Consider the following 24,083-nt stretch of genomic DNA (forward strand, 5'->3'; position numbering starts at 1 on the left):
TGACTAAACTTAATCAATTGAACACACAGGAGCCACTTTGTGGTTTCCTGTTCAACAGCTACCACTGGCAATGACACCATCCTCCCCAGCACAGCCTCCTTCCCCTCCGAGGTCCCTGCAGTCAGTAGCAGAATAATTAAGATAAGAACCCACTGTATTGAGGGACTTATCTATTTATCTATCCCTATCCTGCCTCCAGTTAACACAGTACTGGCCAAAGCAGAAGGCGCTGGGAACCACAACTGCCTGTCAAATTGCTGAAGGACCCCCAAGATGTGCAGTGACAGGACATCGGCACTCAGCTTTCACAGCCTTCGGGACCGGCCGCGTGACCTCTGCCACGCAGCTGAGCGCTGTGCCTGGGAAGGCACAGGAAACTCCCTTCTTATCTTCAACAATTTTATCCAGTCCCTAAAGCCTGCGAAAAGGCAGCTCAGATCCAGTCAGGCACCAGAGCAGATCCCTACTTTCTGCAAACCTGTTTCACGGGCGCTCCAGCACTGTCTCTACCCTGAGTCCGAGAGCAAAAGCTTTTAACCTCTTTGAGTGGAGACCAACCAACACCAAGAGACATTGATTTCCTCGGGGTATATCTGGGAGGAGCATAAAAATCACGGTGAAGGTAGCTCACAGCCCCTTGCACTATTAGAGCCCAAAGGCTGCACCATGCTTAATGACAGCAGGTTGTTTTGTGCCTGAAGCGGGCACCCTCTGCAATATTGTTCCACATCCAATTTAATATCATGCCATTGCCTGAAGAGTTTAAACCCTTCCCTGAGCTTTTCCTGCTCCTCAGTGACTCTTTCGACAGGGCTTGACCTGCACACATTTACTCAGTGGAACTCCCTGGTCCCCCAGGCAGGGAACATATTTACCTGGTAAAGCACTGCAACCCCTTCCACCGCCTTTAATCCTTGGCAGAAGGAGACAAAGCTTTCAGACCACCAAAACTGATGCTTTGGGTGTTTTTCCTACAGTGTGTAAGAGCTGGAGATTCTGGGTTTTCTACCTTGCCATTCTGGACTGCAGAGGGATTTGCTAAGAACTGATTCTGTCAGGACTACAGCAGGCTGATTCTCATTTAGTGTATTCTTTTAGGATCCTACTTCTTCACATTAACTCACCAAAAGCAGTTCCGGTGGCCTGAGTCACTCTCTCCTTAAGCAAATAAAGGATTAGGAAATCTTTTCCTCAGTGTCAATTGCATTAATTGCGTACTTGATTCTGTAACTGCTTATAAAGGCAGAATTAGGGTGTCTTCAAACAGAAATTCAGGGAGCGAGTTCTAAACCTTACAATAAGCTGAAGATAGGAAATTCTACTTCAAGAGCGACTAGACCTGTCTTTGTAACTCAGCATTCCTAAAACCGGCACCAGTTCATTGGCAGAACAGAAACTAGTTCAACACTGGAAATCTGAGTGTGGAGAACGTGTGTAGGAGGTGCCAGCGACTGACTGGCTTCTCTCCCCGTCCCCCTCCAAACACTGCAAAACAAAGAAAACTCTGTAATGCCGTAATGCAAGGGAAGTCTGAGACGAGAGCAGCACGTAATGGCCTGGCCAGAACAGCTCAGAGCCACACCAGTGGCACCAGTGCACACCCGCAGCCTCTGGTCACCGTGCAGCCCCAGGGGATGCCAGCCCCTGCTCCAGCCAGCCCCGCAGCGTCCCCCAGCTCAGCCCACCTTGCGTCCTCCTACCTGAAGGCTCGTCCCCAGTGCTGCCGGCGGGAGCCAGCTGGGCCTCACATTTGCTGCAAGAACCGGGAGAATCATCCCCAGAAACAAAGTGACACACGCGGCGCTTCATGTCTCCCAGCTGCAAACTCGGCGAGATTAAGCTCTTCCGGAGCCACAGAGGGAAACAAAAAGATGGGGCAGAAAGAGAAATATTACTGTGAAGTAATGAACCTTTGTCACATAACCTTCCTCCCGGCTCCGGGTTTATTTTCACGAAACAAAGTGTGATACTCAAGAGCAAGGCCCTCGCTCGACAAGAGAATAGCCACCAGCCCTCAGCTGCACCAGCTCACAGGCCGGGAGGGGGGGGGGGGAGGGAGGAAACCACAAAAATAAACAAATAAAAATAGCTACTGCACTTTGCACAGAGACTTTTTTTTTTTTTTTAAATTAAACGCACTGGGAACGCGCCGGACCCGGCGGGGCACAGTGAGGGCAGCGCGGCCCAGCAGGCCTGGACACAGGCCGAGCCATACCCCGCCGACAGGGCGGGCTCGGGCGGCCCCGCCGGCGGGCCCCGCTGCCTGTCCCCGGCAGCTCGGAGGTCTGCGGGGTTCTGCTCCCGCCAGGCAGGCCGGCGGCCCCGGGGACGGGCTGGGGACGGGCCGGGAGCCCCGGGGAGGACCTGGGCCGGCCCGGGGGGAGCCTGCAGGCCGCAGCCCCGACCCTCACCTGCACCGCCCGGGGCGGAGGCGGGGCCGAGCCAGCCCTTGGGCGGGGCCTATATGCAAATGAAGCACCGCTCGCCCCCCGCGGAGATGCGCGATGCCCCGCCTCCCCCGGGTAAATATGCAAACGAAGCGGGTGGATGGGCCAATGGCGTGGCGAAGGACCGGAGGAATGCAAATGAGGCCCGTTAGGTAAGGGCCGGCGGGAAGGGGGCGGGGCCGCGTGCGGCTCCCAGCCCGCGCCGGGGGCGGGGGCACCGGGGGGCACCGGGGGGCACCGGGAGGGCCGGGATGCACCGCGGGGAGGGCCGGGCTCACCAAGGGGTAGCGGTGTCCCGAGTGCACGGGAAAGAGAGAGGAGCGCTCAGGGGCAGCCGGGGCGCACCGGGGGATCGGGGGGCACCGGGGAGTACGGGCGCACCGGGAGGCGGCAGCGGGGCCCGGAGCTCGCAGCTCACCGCCCCGCCAGGGCCCGCCCAGCGCCGTCCGACCCAGAGCCCCCCCGCAAGCCCAGTCCCGGTGTCCCCGGCCCGGCCCGCCACCCGCCAGCCCGGGCAACGCAACTCACCGGGACGGGGACCGGTACCGGCACCTGCAGCGCCCGCTCCGCCGAGCCGAGCCGCCGCCACCCGCCCGCCCGCCAAAGTTTCGTTTTCCCGCAGAGTCGCCAAGTTTCGTTTCTGGGACGTCACCCCCGTCCGGCCCCGGCCCCGTCCTGTCCCGCCCCCTCCCGCCGCTGGTCGCCTTCCCCCGGGCGGCTCCCGCCGGGGTCCCGCCCTGCCGCGGCTGCTGGGGCCGGGTCGGGCCTCCGGGTATCGTCCCGGGCACCACCGGCGGTGGGGAGTGGGAGTCCTGCTCTCCCCACCCGGGACGCCCCCGGTACCTCCGCACCGAGAGCCTCCCAGCAGCCCGGCCCGTCCTTGAGGGCTGGGGAGAGGCTCTTCATTGATGTGGTGGCCAGTGCTAGCCCAGAGGCGGATGCCCACTGTTTCCTGCCGCTGCCAGAGGCCGGTGGGGCCGTGTCTGGAGCTCAGCCCCTTCCCTTCCTTCTGAGCCCAGGTTCAGCAGCTCCCAGATCTCCAACCCAGGCCCCCTTCTTTCTGCTTTGGGCTGGTGGGGTGAAGACACACCAAGATCCGTAGGGAAACGTCCCTTGGGCCAGGATCAATCAGCACAGGAAGGACATGGAGCTGTTGGAGCAGGGCCAGAGGAGGCCACGGAGATGCTCCGAGGGCTGGAGCCCCTCTGCTGTGAGGACAGGCTGAGAGAATTGGGGGGGTTCAGCCTGGAGAAGAGAAGGCTCTGGGGAGACCTTAGAGCCCCTTCCAGTCCCTAAAGGGGCTCCAGGAAAGCTGGGGGGGGGACTCTTGGTCAGGGAGGGGAGCCATAGGATGAGGGGCAACAGTTTTACACTGAAAGAGGGGAGATTGAGATGGGATCTCAGGGAGAAATTTTTCACTCTGAGGGTGGTGAGAGCCTGGCCCAGGTTGCCCAGAGAAGCTGTGGCTGCCCCATCCCTGGAGGGGTTCAAGACCAGGTTGGACGGGGCTTGGAGCAACTTGTCCCTCCATCCCCGGATCCAGCCAGGACCAAGCTGGCCTCACCTTCACCAGCGCGCTCACACACTCTCTCGCACACACGGGTTTGAGCACACACGCTATTTACACATGACCAGCCTTTTTTACCCCCTTACCCCTCTCTTTTCCCACTCTTGCTCCTCCCAGCATCCCGGGGAAGGGGGTTACCTGAGCACCCTCCTGCCGCTGTCTCGCTGAACTCCTCTCGGGTCCTGCAGAGCCGCTTTCACCGCCCGCCCCGACGGCACGTAGGGCTGAAGCCGGCTGCCACACGGTGTGGACCCTGCTCCGGCCCCGCGCTGGATGCTCCACGCCTGGGCAGATGGATGGACGGACGGATGGATGGGCAGAGAGGGCACGGATGCCCTTCCAGGAGGAAATCGCCACCAAGCGCCGCTCCGCTGTGGAAACGCTCCTCCAGCCTCCGGCGGCAGGACCTGTCGGCCCCGGCAGGTTTGTGGCTCCCGGGCACCTCTGCTGCCGCTGCAAAACCTGCTGAAGCTTGGACAAGGAGGAGCCTTCAGGCACCGAGCAACCACAAAGGCTGGGCCTGGTTTCACTTTCTTTTCCTTGGTTTGCTCAGCAGCGCCCCAGAAATTAGAGCTTAACTTTTCCTTCCCACACAAAAGGAAAAATCTTTCGCCGAAGGAAGGTGAAGATCACGCTGACTCATTCGCGATTACGGCTTTATTATACCCTCCTTATGGGGCTCAGCCAAGGGCAGTCCAGGAAAACTGCTCTCTCCTGAAGCCTGTCCCTCCCAGCCTCACCGTCCGACAGCGCTACCGCTTCTTGCGCCCATTTCACAGCAAGGTAAGCACAAGCTGGTGTCACGGTGCCCGTCCCCTCAGTGCCTGGTGGGAGTCGGGCGAGGGGCTGACGGGGGTACAGCCCAGCCCTGCCCGATGGCAGCGGTTGGCAGAAAACCCCACAAACCAAGAGGGTTGAGTAAAGAGTAAAATCACGGATAGTTCTCATCTCCCAGCAGCCTGAGGTTGGGAGCGGTGACGTGCCCTCGGGCTTGGAGGGCAGCGCCACCATCTTCAACGCTTGCCCTGACCGGAGTAGGCTCTGCGTCAGAGTTCAGTACGTCCCAGAATAAGAGAAGTCTCCAGAATTAAAACAGCTGATTTAAAAAAGACAGCAGCTTTGAGGCCAGGGAAGGCCTGGAGAAGGGATGGCTTCTTCCTGATGACCGCGTGTCCTGGTTTCAGCGACACAGGATTCATTTCTCTTTCAGTCATTTTACTTTTCAGTAAGGTCTCTTCTAATGCCTGGGAAAACCGCATTTTTAGAGGACTGTAGTGTCTGAATTTGTGAAAATATTTACTTTATACCCAGCTCTGGAGTGTGAGATTCAAGGTCTCGGTGTTTTCAAGCTCCCCAGGTGCAGGGACGAGGAGGAGCGAGACCCGGGCACTAGACCCAAGCTGCCAACAGGGTTATTTCATACCACGAACGTCACATTCAATATAAATCAGAAAGTTTGCTGAGGAGTTCTCTCTCTCTCTGCCTCGATGGCTGCCACTCTGAGAACTCCTTGCCCCGGTGCCGGAGCCCTGAGCCTTTCCCTTCCTCCCGAAGCCGCAGCGCTCGCAGTGTCCCACATTGGCTGTCCCTGCGGGGAGTGCACGGCTCCCTGGGATGGAATGGGGCTGGGGATAGTCCTTGTATATTTAGTATTGGTATTGGGATCAATATTGGTTCTTTAGTATTATCAATGTTAATTATTTAGTCTTATCCTATTAAATCTGTTTATATTTCAACCCCCGTGTTTCCTTGTTTTTTCCTGCTTCCACTTCTCGGGTGGGGAGGGGTTATTGAGTGATAAAATCATTGTCTAAATGACAATAAATGGCGATGTGTTCCTCAAACCATAACACCGGGATAGGGAATTGTTTTGCCCCACTAATCCCTTCCATGGACCATGCTCTCCTCTGCGTGGGACACGGGGACCGTCCCACCAGCTGCTGGGGAGGCAGGGCAGGGGGCAGGCAGCTCCGGTGGAGGGTGTTGATCGGATGTCACCGGGGTGTCACAGTCACCGCTCTGCGCGGCACAGGAGGTACAGCCCCAGCGCAATGGGAGGCCAGGAACCAGCAAGGTGATGCTGCCCCAAGGAGGTCCCAGGCGGCTCCTCGACTCACTGGATGAGCCCCGTGGGCAGCAGCGAGCTCTCGCCGGTGCTGGTGAAGGGGGCTGCCCCGCTGCCCCCCAGCTTCGCTCCTCTCCACCGCTCTGCATGAGGAAGGGGGAGAAGCAGGACAGAGGGTTAAGCCAAGGAATCCCTGCAGTCGGGGTGACCCCGCTCTCCGGAGGGGCTCCCACTCGCCTTCCCGGGAGCCAGCCCCCCGCAGCCCCCCACACTGGGCTGATGAAGGTCAGACCCCCATCCTCATCCTCCAGAGCCCCGCACCACAGCAGCCCAGGGACCCCAGCCCCGAGAGGATACCCGGGGCAGCCCAGAGCCTCACCTGCCTCCTCCTGGCTGGGGAAATGCTGGAATCCCTCTAAGTCTGCAGACAGCAGGACTTGGAGAACAGGGTCCTGAGGGCAGAGAAACCTGGGCTGGGGGAGCCTACTGCTGGCCCCTTCCCATCCCTCCGGGGCTATAAGTTCCCCAGCCAGCCCAGGGCAGGGCACGCGGCCCTTCCCCACATCCCTGGGGAGGGACTCTTTATCAGGGAGGGGAGCCATAGGATGAGGAGGAAGGGTTTGACACTGAAAGAGGAAAGATTGAGATGAGATCTCAGGAAGAAATTCTTTGCTGTGAGGGTGGTGAGAGCCTGGCCCAGGTTGCCCAGAGAAGCTGTGGCTGCCCCATCCCTGGAGGGGTTCAGGGCCAGGCTGGATGGGGCTTGGAGCAACCTGGTCTGGTGGGAGGTGTCCCTGCCCAGGGCAGGGGGTGGGAGTGGATGGTCTTTAAGGTCCCTTCCAACCTGAAGCATTCTGTGATTCTATGATTCTATGGTTCCGCGGCCAGACTCGGATGCTGCAGCCTCCAGCTCTCTGAGATGAAGGTGCTACCAGAAGAGCCGAGGCTGCATCCTCGCCACGGGCAGCCCACAGCCCCCCCAGCGAGCGGCAAAAGGACCCGGCACAGGGTGGCCGAGGCCGTGTCCCACGTACCTGCAGGCTGCAGAAGGCCAGTGAGAGGCCGTGCTTGCGCAGCTCCTGCAGCAGCTCTGCCAGCCCCACCACCACCGTGTAATCGATGCTGCTGATGTGGCAGCAGTCCAGGATGACGGAGCACGGTGGAGATGCTGCTGGAGGAAGAGCATATGGTCATGTCCCTGATGAGTCCAGAAATGACCAGCCCAGGGGACACAGCCCTGAGAGCCAGAGATGGGGTGAGACGGCCTCGGAACGGCCGGGGACCGGTGCCCACCACAGGGAAGCTGCTTGCACCCACAGCCTACAGGACCAGGCAGCATTTGCCATCCCCCCCCAGCAGTGGTCCAGGTGGGCACCAGGTCACAGCCAGGTCCCCAGGACAAGCCGGTGAGCTGGGGAGCACTGTACCTGCCAGGGCACGGCTGCAGATGGCATCCCGGAGGCACTCCATGGCTGGGAAGTGCAGGCTGCTCCCCAGCTGCACGAGGAGCACATCCCCCTCCGACACCTGCGCAAGAGCCCAGAGGAGGGGGACAAGTCATGGGGAGCTCCAGGCTGTCACCTTCCCCAGGCGGGGACAACTGCCCGTGTGAGAAAGCAAAGCACTATCCCAGCTGGAGGGGGACACACGGGAGCCCTCATCCCCCAGGGAAACCCCCCTCCCGAGCACACCCCAGCATCAGCAGGAACAGGGACAGCGAAACGTCCCACTCCTTGAAAGGGGTCCCAGCAGGCTGGGGACATGGGACATGTGGGAGCAGGACAGAAACATCCTGCACCCCAACACCCCGCTGCCCTCGGGGATCCCTCTCCCAGCTCCCTGCTCCCTGGCGAGCCCGGCCGGACCCACCGCATCCAAGGTGTGAAGCCCACCTTTATGGGGGGCCTGGCAATGGAGTAGAGGAGGAGAATCCCCGAGACCAGCACCCCGGCCACGATGCCGTACTGGACTTCCCAGAAGCAGAGCAGGAACGTCATGCAGAGGGGCACAAGGTCCAGCCCTGCAAGAGAGATGACCCAGGCTCGACTGTGCCTTGTCCTCATGCCACAGGGCCTCCAGGACACTGCCTGCTCTGCAGAGAGAGCCAGGTTGCACCGGGGGATCGTCCGCCCCCGACTTGTGCCCTCACTTTTAACCCGCCAGAGTGTCCTGAAGATCCCAGCATCAAACATGGGGACCACAGCTGAGATGATGACGGCAGCCAGCGCCGCTTTGGGGATGTAGTAGAAGAGCGAGGTGAGGTACGCCAGCGAGAGCAGGACCAGGGCGCCTGCGGGAGATGGGCAGCGCCTGAGACGCAGGATCCCCCACACCCAGGGTGCCCGGGGGGGCAGATGCCGGGCACAGGGGCCTGCAGGGCAGCCCATGGCAGGGTCGGGGGTTCTACCTGTAATGAGTCCTCCAGCAGGGGTGCAGACACCCGATTGCGCGTTCACCGCTGTCCTGAAACGCAAAGCAACACGTTGTCCCTGGCTGCACTGGGGCTGGCAGGGCTGGAGCTGCCCCCACCTGCTGCAGAGAGACCACTCCCCACCCCATAAAAGCACCCACCCTGTCAAACCACCCACCCCATAAAACCACCCATCCTATCAGACCCCACCAGGGAGAAACATGAGCAATCCCACGGCTCCCAGCCTGCAGCAGGTCCGCAGGGCAGCGAGATGGGAGGTAGAGTTGCCACAGGACCAGTGTATAGACCAGCAGCCAGGGTGGGCAGCTGGGGACCAGGACACGTGCTCAGGGACCCACCGGGGTCCACACAACCTCCGCTCCCCCTCCTGCTACCCACCGGCCGAAGCTGCCCGTGATGGGGTACGATGAGACGAAGGAGCCCAGGACGTTGGCGAAGCCTGCAGTGGGGAAGGAGAGGGGCTGGGATGCGGCAGCCACGGGAGACACCGCCTGGTCTGTGCCACTGGTGTCACCTCCTTCATGCCCGGGCTGGTACCCGGGGCCGGCTGGGAGCCCATTCAGCTGGGTAAGCCGGGCTCAGGCTGCTCTGGAAATTGCTAAGCTGTCAGAAAGGCTGGGGGTGCGGGCAGCATGCAGGATAAGAAAGGCAAAACTTGAGGTAGAGGTGGGTTCTGCTGAGATGGGGATCTCTCAGGGGCTGTGGGACACACGGGGGTGCTCAGGCTGGATCCCCATCCCCTGCCCCCCTGCTCCGAGCAGCCTCTTACCCAGAGCCAGCAGCTCCTGGTTGGGGTCAATCCGGTAGTCGTTCTGCGAGGCTGAAAGGAGACGAGCGGCATCACCCCAAGCTTCCCGCAGGCACAACCCACCACGAGCAGAGTGGGGCCAGCAGAGCCTGGGACAGCCGTGGGACCCCATCCCGGCTGGAGCAGCCCTCGGGACAATGCTCTGCAAACTCTGGCTGTGCACAATGCGGGGACCCCCAGCCCGCCCCCCCAGCCAGGCACAGGGGAGCTGCCTGGCGAGGGGAGGGGGGCAGCAGCACCCCACAGGACCCCTCCCATGGGCAGCCCAGTCTCTCCCACTGCTCCCATGGGAACAGCACCCTCCCTGGCACCCCAAGCCTCCTGCAGAGACCCCCCCACCAGCACAGGAGCCCGGCGCAGCCGTACCAAAAGCCTTGGCAATTGCAACGGTCTCCATCAGGCCCATGAGCGGGACCACAGCCAGCCCGACCCCCATGTCCTGGGAGGGAAGGAAGGACACAATGAGTGTGGCCACCAAGAAATGAGGGTGGCCCCACAGCAGAGCCTCCTCCCACTGCACAGGGAGCCCACAAACGCAGGAGTAAGGAGACAGCAGCCCGTGGGAGCCCCGACTCTGCCAGCCAGCCTGCCACCCACCTCCACCATGCTCCTGAAGGGGATGGTGCCGTTGGGAGCAGCCATGGAGAAGCGCGGCAGCCGGAAGGCAGGGAGGCCCTGGGGGATGCTGCCGGTGAGCGTGAGCGGCTGGGAGCCCATCACCTGGAAGGAGTAAGCGACCAGGCCAGCAAACAGGACTACGAGGGCGTTGCATGCTGCGGTGGAGAGAGCAACCATGATAAACCTGCCCGGAGCCCAGGGCGGTGGGAGGGACGGCAGGAGGTGGGTACCCGGCTGCCGAGGTCTTCCAAGCCTCAGGAAGGGGCATGCACATTGGCAGGACCATCCGTGGGACTTTGCCCTCCCTGACCCACTTCCAGGTCTCAGCTCCTGCTGACCTGGGCTTTACCAGTTTCGGGCTGTCTCTTCCCCACCCCAAAGAGACAAGACCGAGGAGGAATGGCTGCGGGAGGGGAGAGGGCAGGGGATGGCCAACGCACCCGTGGCAGAGGTCCAGATGATGAGGTAGCTGATCCTTGCAGCCAGCGGCTCCCCACGGGAAGCTCGGGGCAGGCTGTTCTTCATGGCCCGGAGCCCTGCCAGCACGGCCAGGCAGGCCAGCCCCAGCACAGCGTCCCCAACCCTGCAACAGCCACATCGGTGCCAGCCCAAAACACGCTGCGGGGCTCAAGGAGAGCTACCCCAAAGCCAGGGACAGGGACGCTGCCAGCGTCTCCCACCACCTGCAAAGGCGTCACCTCCCTGGGGTGGGAGGAGGGGGTCTCCCCCAGCCAGCGGTGTGACGCTAATGGGTTTGTGGGGTCTTCATCAAGAGGGAAGCAGAACCCCAGTGCCAGGCAGGACCTGGGCAGTGGGATCTGCCTCCTCCCCATCTCACTGCCCCCCAGCCAAGCAGGGAGGTCTTCTGCCAGCCCTGAGGAAGCCGACCCTGCGTGTCACTGTGCTGTGCTGCGGCACAGACCCCGAGCCACGGGAGCAGGCGGTGGGGAGGGCACGGGGATGCCTGAGCTCCCTCTTGGACCGTCAAAAATTGGAGGAGAACTTAGGACACAGTCGTAAGGATGTGCCGTTGGACGTATAGTCCCAAGGATGTACCTTTGGGCTGGCAAAATCCTGATGTACCTAACTGGGAGCGGAAAATAGGACAAGCGTCCCCCATCCTTCCCCTGGAGCAGCTTGGGAGCCCACGCGCTCCCCCATCTTCAAATTTCCAGCTCAAATGGAAACGGCTGAGAACAAGCACTTGTGTCACAGCGCTGGGCAGAGACCGGGAAATCGGTCCAAGGTGGGACCAAAGGGATGGGGAGCGAAGCAGGAAAGCCTGAGACCCCCCAGCTGCAGGGGGACGGAGCAGGGTGGGCACAGGGACAGCGCTGACCTGGTCTCCCCGATTCTCCGCAGCATCTCATACACCTGCAGGAAAAACTGCTGAGGGATCCCCTGCAGCCCCAGGAGGTTCTGTGCAGGAAGACAAAGCCTGGTGAAAGCCCGGCGCAAGCCAAGCTGCCGGGTGCCGTGGAGGGATGGCCAGGATCAACGGGGCTCAGCCCTGACCGGGGGGGGGGTGCTGCTGGTGGGGGAGCTCCCCGACTCCCACACGCCCCCTGGGACGGCCTTCTCCTGCACAGCTCTGCGCGAGCAGGGCTTAGAGATGCTCTGAGATGCCTCCACCCCATCCTGCACACACGAGCGTGCAGCTCCTCGAAGGGGGGGGGGTCCGTTCGGGGCCCCAGCCCAGCCCGCGCAGCCCTGCCATCCCCCTGCACCGTGCCCAGCAGCCCCCGCGGCAACCGCAGCCGTTAGCCAACCCCGCTTCCTCGCACGGCCTGACACCATCTCCCAGAGTCTCTGATTTCGGTTAACCACAAAGGAAGCACTGCAGCCCCAGAAGAGCCGGAGAGGGACCAGTGAGGGACCAGCAGAGCTGCAAACCCACCTGTGCCAAGAAAATCACCCAGAAACTCCCACCAGCGACCAAATCAAACGTCCTGGGTTTACTGGTTGCCACCAGCTGGTCACAGGCAGAGAGTTCGGCTCTGTCTGCTCAGAGCAGAGACCTCAGGGACCCACCAGAACTGCTGGCAGGGGAGACCTTTGGGGGGTCATTCCTCCCATACCGACCACATCCCCCAGCCCGATGCTAAACATCCCAGGTCCACAGCACGGCCGGCTCCAGGAGAGAACAGGCGAGGTGTCCAGAGCAGACCAGTAGACCCTACCTTCACCTGGTTGAAGCTAATGGTGATGGAAGCAGCCGATGTAAACCCTTTAATGACCGGGTAGGAAATGAAGTCCAGAAGGAAACCTGTAGGGGATGGGTAGCAGTAAGTACATTGCTGGCCCCGACGGGGAGCACGGGGCGTTTGCACGCACACAGAGCTGTCACAAGCACTACCAGGACAACCTCAGTGCCTGGGAGAGCATATGGGAAGGGGGGGAACAACTACAGGATGTACAGCGATATCCTAAAAATACACCCACGCACGGCAAGAGCATCTCACCGAGGTGCAGGAGCCCCATGGCCAGCTGGATGCAGCCGGAGAGGAAGGTGAGCAGGACGGCATAGACAGGCTCGTGGAACGCGTAAGAGGAGACAAGCAGCGACATGATGGCTGTGGGACCCAGCGTGACGTCCTTGGCGGTGCCCAGGAAGCAGTAGACGAAGCAACCCATGAAGGACGAATAGAGGCCATACTGCACGGGGACAAAAGGAGCGCTGGCACCACTTTGCTGGGAGCTGGGAGATACCAGACACCTCTGGGACACAGAGGGCTGGGCTACCCTCAGGTCCCTCCGGTGCCCGCAGCCAGCCCTGAGCAAACACACGGCATCTCCGGCTTCCTGCCCTGGGAAATGGGTGGCCGCACAGCACCAGCCCTCGGCCACCGGCCGGCCAGCCTTGCCCCGCTCCGCCTGCCACACCGGGGGTCATGGCACAGCTGTCCCCGGGCACCCGTAGCCACACGGCACCGCCACACCGGGGGTCACGGTACGGGTGTCCCCGGGCACCCACCTGGAGAGGTAGCCCGGCCACCTCGGCGTAAGCCAGAGCCTGCGGGACCACGGTGAGCCCCACGGTCAGGCCGGCCATCAGGTCGAGCTGCAGCCAGGCCAGAGAGTAGCGCGGGAGCCAGCGCAGGACGGGCAGCCTCCGCCGCACCCCCGGGCACCGGGGACCCGCCGCCGGCATGGCCGGGGCACCGGCCCCCAGACCGGCCGCCTCCAGCCCCCTCCGGACTCGCCGCGGGCTCCGGGACCCGCCGGTGGCCGGGAGAGGAGGGGGACGGAAGGGCCGGCAGCCGTCCCGGGAGGCGGAGCGGGACCGGTAGCCGCCGGGACGAGCCCGTTCCCCGCCGCGGGGCCGTTGGCTCCGCCCGGGCCGGATCTGAGCCGCCGGGGCCGCCTCATGTGACCGGGGCAGAGGAGGAGCCGGGGCGGGCGGAGGAGCCGCCGACACCCGCCGCGTCCGGCCCTGCCGCCGGTACCGGTGCCTTTACCGGTGCCGGTGTCGCTGCCGCCGCCATGGGGCCCTGGGCGCTGGCGCTGCTGCTGGGCGCTCTACGGACCGGCGGAGCCCCGGCCCCGGCCCGCAACGTGCTGCTCTTCCTGGGTGAGTACGGCCGCAGCCCCGGCAGACACACCCCCCCCCCGGGACCGGTCCCGGCTCCGCGCCCGCCGCCCCCAGCCCCGGCACCGGCCCCGCGGCGGGGTACCCCTGTCCCGGGCTCGGGGCGTCCCGTGGGCAGGGGAGGGACGGCTCCAGGGGTCCCGCTGCGTCCCCGCTGCTGGGACGGTCACCGGAGCAGCGGGGGCATCTTCAGCCCGGGGATGCTCCCGGCGTCATTAGTGTCCCCCGGGGGGGGGGGAACGACACATGCCGGGGGTCAGGCCCGGTGCTGCCGGGCTCACCCCACACCCTTCCCACGGCAGCAGACGACGGTGGCTTTGAGAGCGGCGCCTACAACAACTCGGCCATCCGGACGCCCAACCTGGACGCGCTGGCCCGGCGCAGCGTGGTCTTCCAGAACGCCTTCACCTCCGTCAGCAGCTGCTCCCCCAGCCGGGCCAGCATCCTCACTGGCCTCCCCCAGGTAGGGGCACCCCCAGGCACTGGGGTGGGGGCTGCCGGTCCGCGGCGGGTGGTCGGGGATGACCAGAGCTGGCATTCTTACGGCACAGTCTGGTGATCCTCCTGTGCCCGCTGGCCCAACCGTGTTGTCTCTTCCCGCCTGCAGCACCAGAACGGGATGTACGGGCTGCACCAGGACGTCCACCACTTCAACTCCTTCGACAGCGTGCAGAGCCTGCCCCGGCTGCTCAGCCACGCACGCATCCGGACAGGTAGGGAGCCCAGGGCAAGTGACAACGGGCAAGGAAACCCTCCCCCTCCGACCACCAAACCCTTCGGGTGAGAGAGCTTGACGGCTCGCCTGGCTGCGAGCGAGACAAGCACCGCCTGGACCCGCTTCCCCCACCGCTGCTCCTCTGCCACCCCCGTAACACCTCGCTGTCACTTCTCTTCCCCATCCCGCTCCTTCCCGGTTCCCAGGTTTGCACAAGGCTCGTGCTCGACCCAAACTTTCACCTGGGCCACTCACCTGCGCTAGCGCTTACCCACGCTGGTGGCCTGGGGCAGGGTGGTCCCCGAGTGGGTCCCAGTTTCTAAGCAGATGTGGAAGCCCCTCTGCAACCACCAGAAATGGCTGGAGAAGCCGGGAGGATCTTCAACTCCACAGTGTTTGCTGAGGGCAGCCCGTGCTGGAGCACGGGGCATCAGCCCCCAAGGAAGGAGAGAGCAGCAGCCAGTGTCCCCCCGCCCCAGCTCCCGGTACATATCCTGTCTGCATTCTTCCAGGGATAATTGGGAAAAAGCACGTTGGCCCCGAGTCTGTCTACCCCTTCGACTTCGCCTACACAGAGGAGAACAGTTCGGTCCTGCAGGTCGGGAGAAACATCACGCGCATCAAAGCGCTGGTCCGGCAGTTCCTGCGGAGCCAGGACGAGAGGTGAGACGGACCCGGCGATCCCAGGGCAGGCACAGGAGAGGGGAGGGAGACATGTCTTCATGTCACACTCGGTCACAAATAGGAAGGGAGACCTTGTCTCTAGGTCGTACCATTATCCAGAAGCCCAGATTAGGTGGGATTTCTCCCACCGGCCCCAGCTCACCCCCGCACAGCCCAGGGAAGGTCTCGGGGCACGGGGACAGCCCTTTGCTACACCACCTTCACCTCTGCCCTCTCCATCTCTAGGCCTTTTTTTCTCTACATCGCCTTCCACGACCCCCACCGCTGCGGGCACTCCCAGCCCCAATACGGGGCCTTTTGTGAGAAATTCGGCAACGGAGAAAGCGGCATGGGCTGGATCCCTGACTGGAAGCCACAGCTCTACCGCCCAGAACAAGTGCAGGTGGGAGCCTGTGGGGCTGTGTGGGGCTATATAGGGGCTGCATGGGGCTGTGTGGGGCTGCGTGGGGCTATATGGGGGCTGCGTGGGGCTGTGTGGGGCTGCGTGGGGCTATATGGGGGCTGCGTGGGGCTATATGGGGGCTGCAAGCAACAGCAGCCTCCTCCAGAGCCAGGGCAGCTGTGGGGTGGCCCCCACCTCATACCTACCACCAGCATCATGGGCAAGAGCTGGCAAAGGCCACCCCGGCGGACCCGTGACCTCCCTCCCCGTGGCTGCCATGTGCCGCATTCCCTTCCTCCGTTCAGGTTCCTCACTTTGTCCCAGACACGCCGGCTGCCCGGGCGGACCTGGCAGCCCAGTATACAACCATCGGGCGCATGGATCAAGGTAGGAGCTGCAGGGGGGGGCCAGGCTGGCACTGGGGAGCCCTGCGGCCCCTCCTGCATCCCCCTCCTCAGCTCTGTCCCTCCATCCGCAGGGATCGGGCTGGTGCTGGAGGAGCTGTACCGGGCCGGCTTCCACAACAGCACACTGATCATCTACACCTCCGACAACGGTATCCCCTTCCCCAGCGGCAGGACCAACCTCTACCGGTCGGGCACGGCCGAGCCCCTGCTGATCTCCTCCCCAGAGCACACCGCACGCTGGGGACAGGTCAGCCAGGCATTCGCCTCCCTCCTGGGTAAGAGCCTGTGGTCCCCAGGAGGGAGCAGAGGCTTCCAGAGTCATGCCGGGGGGAGGTGAACTGGCCCCCACCTTCCCCACGCCAAAACCCAGCATCCTGTCCCGGAGGAGAGCCCGCAGCCCTCAGCATCGGCACAGCCAGCCTGGGAAGGGAGAGGAGGGACAATGAAGCAGCAGGGTCCCCTGCGGGGACATCATCCCGGGGCTCAGCTCCACAACTCACCCCAGCACCATCCGCAGCCCACGCGGCAGCAGACCCCCCCCGGGGACCTTTCTGCCCCTCTCCGGGGCTGAGTTCCCCCCCAGCCCCTGCTCTCACCCTTCTCTTCCCCCTCCAGATCTGACGCCGACCATTTTGGACTGGTTCTCCATTCCCTACCCATCCTACAGCATCTTTGGCACGAAGCGGGTGCAGCTCACCGGGAACTCTCTCCTGCCAGCGCTGGAGTCGGAGCAGCCCTGGGCCACCGCCTTCAGCAGCCAGAGCCACCACGAGGCGACCATGTACTACCCCATGCGAGCCATCCAGCACCAGCAGTTCCGCCTCATTCACAACCTCAACTACAAGATGCCCTTTCCCATCGACCAGGACTTCTACATCTCCCCCACCTTCCAAGATCTGCTCAACCGCAGCCAGGCCGGGCAACCGACCCACTGGAACAAGACCCTGCACCAGTACTACTACAGGGACCGCTGGGAGCTCTTCGACTGCAGCCGTGACCCCACCGAGAGCCAGAACCTGGCCCCCGACCCCCACTACGCCCCCATCTTCCAGCAGCTTCGCGCGCAGCTCTTGAAGTGGCAGTGGGACACGAGTGACCCCTGGGTGTGTGCCCCCGATGCTGTCCTGGAGGAGAAACTCAGCCCCCAGTGCCGGCTGCTGCACAATGAGCTGTGAGTGTCACCTCTGCCACGGGTCACCACGGCCATGGGACAGTCCTGTGCTGCCCCAAACCCCAGGGTGACACTCCAGGGCTCTGCTCTCTGTATCACAAACACCGGAGCATTCAGGGATCCTCGTGCCTTTGCTCTCGGCCAGAGGAGCCGTAGGGACAAGTTGCTCCTCAATAAAGCCCCTGGAAGAGACAGGTCTCCATTTTTACCTGGAGTTGAGCATGTCCCTGCCTGCTCCCGGTGGCCGGGGCTGTAGGAGAAGCTGGGGGTTCCCCAGCGCTCTGGAAAATAGAGGTCCTGCTGCAGCCCCCCCCAGGCAGGGACAGAGCCAGGGGGGTGCCAGTCGGGGGGTAAGGGCTGAACCAGGGCTCAGTGGCACTTTGAGGACAGGCAGTGGCAGAGAGGGGCACACACAGGACCTGGGGTTGCTCCCAGCAAACACCGCCTTTATTCACATCACTGCTCCCTCACCCCCCTGCACAGATCCCTCCCCTTCCCCCCAAAAAAACCAGCCGGGAGACTCCCCGCCATCCCTCAGTTTACCAGTTCCGCATGGTAACAGGTTTGCTGTCTCACAAGGCACTTGTGTGATTTTTCTCCCTGTTTTGGAGGAGATGAGGGTTTCCCCATCCCCAGGGTCGTGCGAGCCCCCTCACCATCCAAGTCCAGCGCACCCACCTCCGGGGAGCCCACATCAGCCCCAAGGGCAGCCAAAGCCCAGGAGCCGCAGTGGGTGGGCAAAGCAGCAGCAGCTCTAGTTTTAAGGAGGACTAGGGGGGATTCGGCCCCCGAGCTGCAGGGACCAGCATCGCCCCCCCGCCACGGGCCTGGGGTGGGCTCAGGACCAAGCGATCACAAACTGCTCCCACATCGGCAGCGACACGGGGACTCTCAGCACCTGGGGAGGTGAAAGAAGGGTCAGCACGGTGACAACCAGTGGGGCCAGAGCCCAAGGGGGGTGTCCTGCCCCCCAGAGATGGAGCCTGGCACGGCCCCGGTCCTGCAGACCCCCCGGGAAGGGCATCCATGGCAGACAGCCCCAGGAGCAGAGCCGTTCCCCTCGCAGAGCTCCAGCCCTGTCACCATGCATCCTTTCTGTCCCCCATCTCCCCATCCTCGCCCCCTCGCACAGCCTAATCCTGTCCCAGCCCCAGGGCAACCACCCAGCCCACGCTGGGCAGCCCTTCATGCTCCTTGGTGCCAACATCGGTGCCATCACTGAGGCCAAAGCCCACCAGCCCCTCGGCTTAGCCCCGGGTCCCTTCCCAGCCACCAGCCAGCAGCTCCCCCCCTGCCACCGCCCTGTCCCACGGCAGGGATGAGCACTCGCCTGGGTGTCACTGCGGTAGGAGAAGTCACCCACGAGGGCACCGTTGGCCAGGACTTGCCGGGGAGGGCTGGTGACGCCCAGCACGGTCACAGCCTCCAACAGGACCCCGTCGAGGTGGGCGCTCGCCCGCAGGAGCTGGCTGAGCACGGCACCCTGCGGGGACAGCAGGGACGTCACCCCGTGCTCCCGGGTCCCAGCCACCGCACACGCACCCCGGTGTGGCACGGGTGGTCTGCAGTCAATTATCAGAGGGACGGGGCTAGAGAGCATCCGCTGCTGCACAGCACCGTGGGTGCAAGGAGAGAGCAGCCAGCTCCCCGTCCTGAGCGGGCTCCTGGGGGGGGGTACAGCCCCCATGGGCCCCCACCACCCCACAGTGCTGTAGCTGCTCAGTCTGGCACTCTGGGCACGGCACAGCGTGGTTGCACCAGGGCACGGTACTGCCCGTGGCCACGTGTGCCCCGTGGGCACCGGGACCCACGCGTGGCAGCGAGCACCCCCCCTCCAGACTCCCCCCTCGCCCACCTGCGTGGCCAGGAAGAGGATCTCGGTGTAGTCCCCCTTCTCAAAGGTCTGCCAGCTCTCCCCGTCGTCCCAGAACAGCTCTCCCCTGGCGAAGCCGTCGGGTGTCAGCGCCACGACCAAGGCCATCCCCTTCCTGCGGGACTCGGCCGTGCTGAAGGCGGGCTCCTGGGGTGCAGGGCCGGGCTCAGCTCCGGGGGCTGCCACCGTCGCTCTCCCCCAGCCCCGGCCGAGCACCGCAGGCTCGTTCGGCGATGGCCACTCTGCCGGGGACCACGTCACAGCCTTCCACCCTGCCCTACGTGCTGGCCAGGCAGGTCACCGCGGTGTCACCGCAGCCTTGGGGGGAGAACTCACCTGCAGGGGCAGGATGTGCCCTGCACGGACGTGGATGTTAATGGTGTCCAGGGGAGCTGGCAAGAGGATCCACTGCCCTTTGCTGTGGATGGTGGAGTCCTAAATGAGACCAAAAAGAGAAAAGAGCAGGCGTAGGGGGCAGCCCAGCACCACGGGGGTCCCAGCCCAGCACCACGGGGGTCCCAGCCCAGCACCACGGGGGTCCCAGCCCAGCACTGTGGCACTTGAATGGCCACAAAGCAAAGGCTGAGTCCTGAGCACAGACCCCAGGCAGCCACCCGAGAGCCCCACGGCATCCCGGGGGGAGCACCCACCCCTGCCAGGCTGTACCACGTCCCCGCCGGGAAGTAGCCGCTGACTTTGGTCTTCCCTGCCTCCAGCACTGGGGTGACGAGCAGCCCCCCGCCCCACAGGAGCTGGCGGTCCACGGCCCAGGTGTTGGGGTCCTTGGGGAACCTGGGGAAGGATGGGGAGGGGCAGCGCTGGGGAGACCATGCACCCACCTCCCACCGAGCCCAGTGGCCACCGGCACCCATCAGCCCTGGCCAGGCCAGCACTCACTCGAGGAAGAGGGGCCGCGCCACCGTCTCCCCAGCGGAGTGGGCCCGGTGGAAGAGGGTGTAGAGGAAGGGCAGGAGGGAGTAGCGGAGGCGGAGGGCGTTCCTCATGGCGGCCTGGGCAGCCGGGCTGAAGGCGAACGGCTCCTGCGGCTGCCGGGGAGAGGTTGGAGGCGGATGCTGAGACCGCGCCGGGAGGAACGGAGGGCACCTTTTGGGGATGCAGGATGGAGTCCCCCTGGTGCGAGCCCAGCGCTGACGGCACGTAGCCCCGCAGCCCTGCCAGCCGCCTTCCCCCTCGCCCAGCCCCACAGCACCCAGCCACCCCCCGCCCGCTGCCCGGTAGGGTACCCCCCTGTGCCGGTGCTCACCCGGGCACCGTGATCGTTGTGGTTCCTCATGAAGGGGTAGAAGGCGCCCAGCTGGGTCCAGCGCACGCACAGCTCCTCGGACGTGTCACCCGCGAAGCCACAGATGTCAGCACCCACCAGTGGCACCCCAAAGAGGTTAAAGAGCAGTACCTCTGCAGAGGGGGTGCAGAGGGCATCTGGGCTCCAGGGGGGCACAGAGCCCACGGAGAAGCCCCCAGCTGTGGGGGAGGCTTGGGGGGGAGGAGGTACGGGCGGATTTGGCCCCAGCACCCTGCAGCCTACCTGGCACGGAGTAATAGAGCTGCTCCCAGTCGCTGCTGACGTCCCCCGTCCAGTGCCCGGCGTAGCGCCCGTGCCCAGCGAAGGTGGAGCGCGAGATGACGAAGGGGCGCTTGCCCCGCACCCTCAGCAGCGCGCTGCGGGCAGGACGGGCTCCGCTTAGCACCCGCTGGCTGGGAAGGGGGCTCAGTCCCCCACCAGCGGCTCCTGGCAGCAGCACAGTGCCGGGGCAGATGCCCAGTGCCATCTCGCCCATGGGGTGTGTGACACGGGACAGTGCTCAGGACTCAATCCCCCAGCCCAGGAGCCAGCACGGCTGCACCGCACCAGCCCCAGCCCCTCCAGGGGAGGCTGGAACCAGTGGATGGCGCACTGGGTTATAAACCAAACCAATCGCCCGGCCACCCAGTGCCCCCCCCATGCCCAAACTGCCCACACCGCAGCACCCGGAGGGCTCTCTCCCCTGGGCTGTGCATCCTCTGGGGCAGCAGGAGCTGCAGCACCAGGCCCAGGCTTACTCGTGGGTGGCGATGGCCTCGGTCAGCCCGTACAGGCTGTGCAGGTTGTAGTGGGAGGACAGGTACTGCTGGCTGGAGGCGCAGATGGTCCCCGCTTGGAGCCGTCCCCCAAACACACCTGCACGGGAGAGACGGTGGCAAGGGAGAGCTCAGAGCCCTCCTGGGGGACTGGAGCACCCCTAGGCTCCCCCAGGGATCCCCAGACCCCTGGGCAGAGGCTGGGACCCGCTCCCTATACCTGGCACGTAGGGTGGCTGCTCCAGGTTGTTGTTGGGGCAGCCATCCTGGGAGCCCTCCACGAAGTTCGACGGCTCATTCATGTCCTGGGGTGGGAAGGGGAAGGGAAGGAAGTGAATGGATGCCCTCCTGCCACACCAGAGCCCAGCAGAGATGCAGGACGGGAGCTGGGGAGCCGCAGCCGGCAGCTCTGCTGGCGACACTCACAATCCACATGCCATCGAAGGGCACTTGGTCGTGGAAGTCCTTCACCATGTCGTACCACCACTCGTGAGTCTCTGGGTTGGTGAAGTCCGGGAAGGCCGTGGGGCCTGGCCAGACCTGCGGGAGGGAGGCAGCAACGGGCAGAGCCTTCCTCTCCCCAACCCGCTGCACCCCACAGCCCCCATGTGCCACCCTGCTTTTCACCACGGCCGTTCCCCAGCTGTGTCCCTCCAGCTCTTGGGGCCCCCCTCGAGCCCCCTCCCGCCGGGACCGGGGCTGCTCCCCACCCGTACCTTCCCAATCAAGGGCTGCCCCGTGGCGTTTCGGATGAAGACCCCTCGCTTCAGCCCCTCGTCGTAGGGCTTGTAGGTGCCGGGAGGCCCTGAGCTGCTGATCCCAGGATCCTGGCGGGGCACAAAGCCGGGGCTTCACCAGCGAGGGCAGGGATCGGCCTCCCCCACCTTCCTGAGAGGAAGCTCCATCACCCCCCTGGGGGCAGCCGGACACCCCGGTGCCAGCCCCCTTGTGCGGGAGCCCCAGGGGGCCGGGGGTGTCACTCACCACGATCATGATGTACCTCAGGCCGCGGCGGTGGAATTCCTGCACCATCTCCGGGTAGTCCTTAAAGCTTTTCTTGTTGAAAGTGAAATCCCTCTTGGCATCCGCGTAATCCAGGTCGTTCCACTGCACGTCCTGCGGACGGCAGCACCGGTGCTCGGGGAGGAGCGGGGACCCCCCCCACACACCCCACAGGGGCTCCCCATCAGCCCCGCCACGGTCGCTTTTCAACAGAGGCTCCGGGGGGAGCAGGTGAGACCCACCAGAGGGAAGCGGGCTGCCGTCATGTTGTCCACGACCTGCCGGGTGATGTCGGTGGAGGAGTAGCCCCAGCGGCAGAGGTGGAAGCCCAGGCCCCAGTACGGGGGCATGAAGGGGAAACCTGGAAGGGGGAGGCGGGTGCTGACCAGGCAGGGGCAGGGATGGCCCAGCACCACCATCCCTCGTGTTCCCGCTCCGCCATGCCAGCCACGCAGCATCCCGAAAAGCCATCCCGGGAGCGCCCGTGCCCCCCGCCCGCGGCTCGGCCCTACCGACAACATCCAGGTACTGCCGCACCACACTCTTGGGGTCAGGGCCCAGGAAGATGTAGAAGTCCAGGATCCCACCCGTCGTGCGCCAGGTCAGGGCCGGGCTGGGCTGCAGGAGCACATCTGGGGGAGGAACAAGCACCGGAGGAACGAGCTGAGGACGGGGACAGGAGCCAAACCCGCGCCCGGCGCCTCCGCAGGACTCACCCATCGCGTTGCTGTTCAGCAGAAAGACACCGTGGGATGAACCGTCGTCCTCCATCACCAGGTAGAAAGGGTGGGAGCCGTAGAGGTTGACCTGGGGCTGGAGCAGAGCACAGCGCGGTGCCAGCGAGGTTCTGCCAGAGACCCTGGCACGCACACCCCCACCCACCGGCCCCTCGCCACCGGCCAGGAGCGGCATCACGGGGTGCAAACCCAGGGCTCAACCAGCGCAGACACCTTTCCCCAGCCCCAAACAAGACACAAGAGGCCACGGGGCCACCACCGCAAGCGCAAATGAGCTGTCTCCCCCCGCCTCAGCCCCGCTCCGTACCACGGGTGCCATGTCCCGGTTCCAGAGGGTGACCCTGGTCCATGCCGTGTCGAGGACCAGCGGCGTCAGGTGCTCCCCCAGCCCAGAAATGAAACGGGAAGACAAGGAGGTGGAGATCTGCAGGAATTGGTCTGCGAAGAAGAGGGGCGCGACGGTGGTGTTCAGCCTGGGGGAAAGAGAACAGAGACTGCAGCAAACTGTCCCCACCTCCCGGTGCCCAGCGCTGGGGAGGAGGGAGGCACCGAGCTGGAGGACCACCAGTCCTCACGGGGGTGGGGGGACGGGGACGGGACACAGATACTTGTCACCACGTGAAATAAAACCAGGTTTTGGCGGAGCTCTGGGATTCCCGCTTCCCTTCCCGGCCACCGAACTGCAGAGGGGCTCAAAGCAAAGCCCCCGCAGCCGCTGACTGCCACCACCCCGTTGCTGTCACCGGTGTCCCCCGCTGCACCCCCGGCCTCCCATCCCACGCACCGCCGGGGCCGGTGTCGGGTCCCGCTTCCAGACCGAATCCCCCGGTGAAGGCCAGGGGGGCCCACCCCCGGCTCGGGGCAGCGTCGGGCACTCACAGGACCTTCCCCCCGCGCTGCCGGGACACGACGAGGCCGAAGGGCTCCTGGTTGACCCGCAGCTCGTAGAGCGTGGAGGCGGCGCGGCCGCTCGCCCGCGGCGTGGCCAGGGGCACCTCGTAGCGTTGCCGGGCCGGGTCCCGCAGCTGCGGGGACAGAGGGGGATCGGTTGGGGCCGGAGGGGTCTGGAGGGCTCCGGGAGCGGAGCCGGGGCGGGGGGCCGGGAACGAAGCTGGGGGGGGGGGTCAGTGCCGCACCGTGAAGCGCAGGCGGGTTGGGGTCTCCAGCGCCAGGTCCAGCCGCAGGTCGCCCACGTCCCCCGGGAGGAAGGTGGGGGCGACGCGGCGGAGGCGGGCGGTGTAACCGGTGGCGGTGGCCGTCAGGTTCTCCGCCCGGTAGCTGCGGTAGCCCCGGGGGAAGAAGCACCAGGGCGGGCCGGGGCCGGGACCGACGGGCGCGTAGCAGCAGCCCCGCTCCTCGCAGCCCTCCCGCGACAGCAGCCGCTCGGGGCCGCAGTCGAAGCGGTCGCCCGGGGGCACGTCGCAACCGGCGGCCCCGGGGCTGCTCGCCGTAGCGGGGAGCAGCAGAACCAGCAGCGCGGCGGCGAACACCGGCCCCGCCATGGCCCC

The 24,083-nt window shown here is 64.5% G+C and overlaps 4 protein-coding genes across 4 annotated transcripts in view; 1 reads left to right on the forward strand and 3 right to left on the reverse strand.

The window, feature by feature from the left end:
• Window positions 1-5,603, reverse strand: part of RNF213 (ring finger protein 213) — a 55,005-nt gene extending 49,402 nt beyond the window's left edge. The window contains 2 exon segments of the mRNA XM_074160262.1: window positions 1,701-1,842; window positions 4,153-5,603. Of these exon segments, the coding sequence (XP_074016363.1) occupies window positions 1,701-1,809 (109 nt within the window). The 5' untranslated portion in view covers window positions 1,810-1,842; window positions 4,153-5,603.
• SLC26A11 (solute carrier family 26 member 11) lies at window positions 4,655-13,087 on the reverse strand. Its single transcript, XM_074160263.1, is given in 17 exon segments — window positions 4,655-6,222; window positions 6,459-6,531; window positions 7,114-7,250; window positions 7,507-7,606; window positions 7,972-8,099; window positions 8,229-8,369; window positions 8,487-8,542; window positions 8,889-8,949; window positions 9,280-9,330; window positions 9,685-9,757; window positions 9,916-10,169; window positions 10,172-10,189; window positions 10,377-10,519; window positions 11,276-11,355; window positions 12,117-12,202; window positions 12,399-12,591; window positions 12,911-13,087. Coding segments are annotated over 17 exon segments (1,866 nt in total). The 3' UTR covers window positions 4,655-6,127.
• A 222-nt stretch (window positions 13,088-13,309) lies between these two features.
• Window positions 13,310-17,091, forward strand: SGSH (N-sulfoglucosamine sulfohydrolase). Its single transcript, XM_074160198.1, has 8 exons — window positions 13,310-13,507; window positions 13,828-13,988; window positions 14,133-14,238; window positions 14,753-14,903; window positions 15,150-15,306; window positions 15,612-15,693; window positions 15,785-15,988; window positions 16,329-17,091. Exons 1-8 carry the CDS (start codon window positions 13,420-13,422, stop codon window positions 16,886-16,888), a joined length of 1,509 nt encoding a protein of 502 aa, XP_074016299.1. The 5' UTR covers window positions 13,310-13,419; the 3' UTR covers window positions 16,889-17,091.
• A 214-nt stretch (window positions 17,092-17,305) lies between these two features.
• GAA (alpha glucosidase) lies at window positions 17,306-24,077 on the reverse strand. The gene is made up of 19 exons (XM_074160098.1): window positions 23,712-24,077; window positions 23,455-23,600; window positions 22,883-23,048; window positions 22,555-22,651; window positions 22,351-22,470; window positions 22,081-22,199; window positions 21,821-21,952; window positions 21,553-21,663; window positions 21,263-21,376; window positions 21,057-21,141; window positions 20,819-20,936; window positions 20,304-20,437; window positions 20,022-20,173; window positions 19,655-19,803; window positions 19,408-19,549; window positions 19,094-19,192; window positions 18,740-18,904; window positions 18,215-18,367; window positions 17,306-17,782 (listed from the first exon to the last, which is right to left on the reverse strand). Exons 1-19 carry the CDS (start codon window positions 24,075-24,077, stop codon window positions 17,723-17,725), a joined length of 2,628 nt encoding a protein of 875 aa, XP_074016199.1. The 3' UTR covers window positions 17,306-17,722.
• Between the last annotated feature and the right edge of the window lie 6 nt (window positions 24,078-24,083).

This window comes from Numenius arquata, chromosome 17 (assembly GCF_964106895.1).
Source record: "Numenius arquata chromosome 17, bNumArq3.hap1.1, whole genome shotgun sequence".
Classification (NCBI taxonomy): domain Eukaryota; kingdom Metazoa; phylum Chordata; class Aves; order Charadriiformes; family Scolopacidae; genus Numenius; species Numenius arquata.

Excerpts from the sequence above, each read along its gene's own strand:
- SGSH (XM_074160198.1), top strand. The coding sequence starts at position 13,420 with ATGGGGCCCTGGGCGCTGGCGCTGCTGCTGGGCGCTCTACGGACCGGC. Across the intron at positions 14,239-14,752 it reads CCACGCACGCATCCGGACAG|GGATAATTGGGAAAAAGCAC; the intron begins GTAGGGAGCCCA and ends GCATTCTTCCAG. Across the intron at positions 15,307-15,611 it reads ACCGCCCAGAACAAGTGCAG|GTTCCTCACTTTGTCCCAGA; the intron begins GTGGGAGCCTGT and ends TCCTCCGTTCAG.
- GAA (XM_074160098.1), bottom strand. The coding sequence starts at position 24,077 with ATGGCGGGGCCGGTGTTCGCCGCCGCGCTGCTGGTTCTGCTGCTCCCC. Across the intron at positions 23,049-23,454 it reads CAGCGCGGGGGGAAGGTCCT|GCTGAACACCACCGTCGCGC; the intron begins GTGAGTGCCCGA and ends TCTTTCCCCCAG. Across the intron at positions 21,664-21,820 it reads TGAGGTACATCATGATCGTG|GATCCTGGGATCAGCAGCTC; the intron begins GTGAGTGACACC and ends GTGCCCCGCCAG.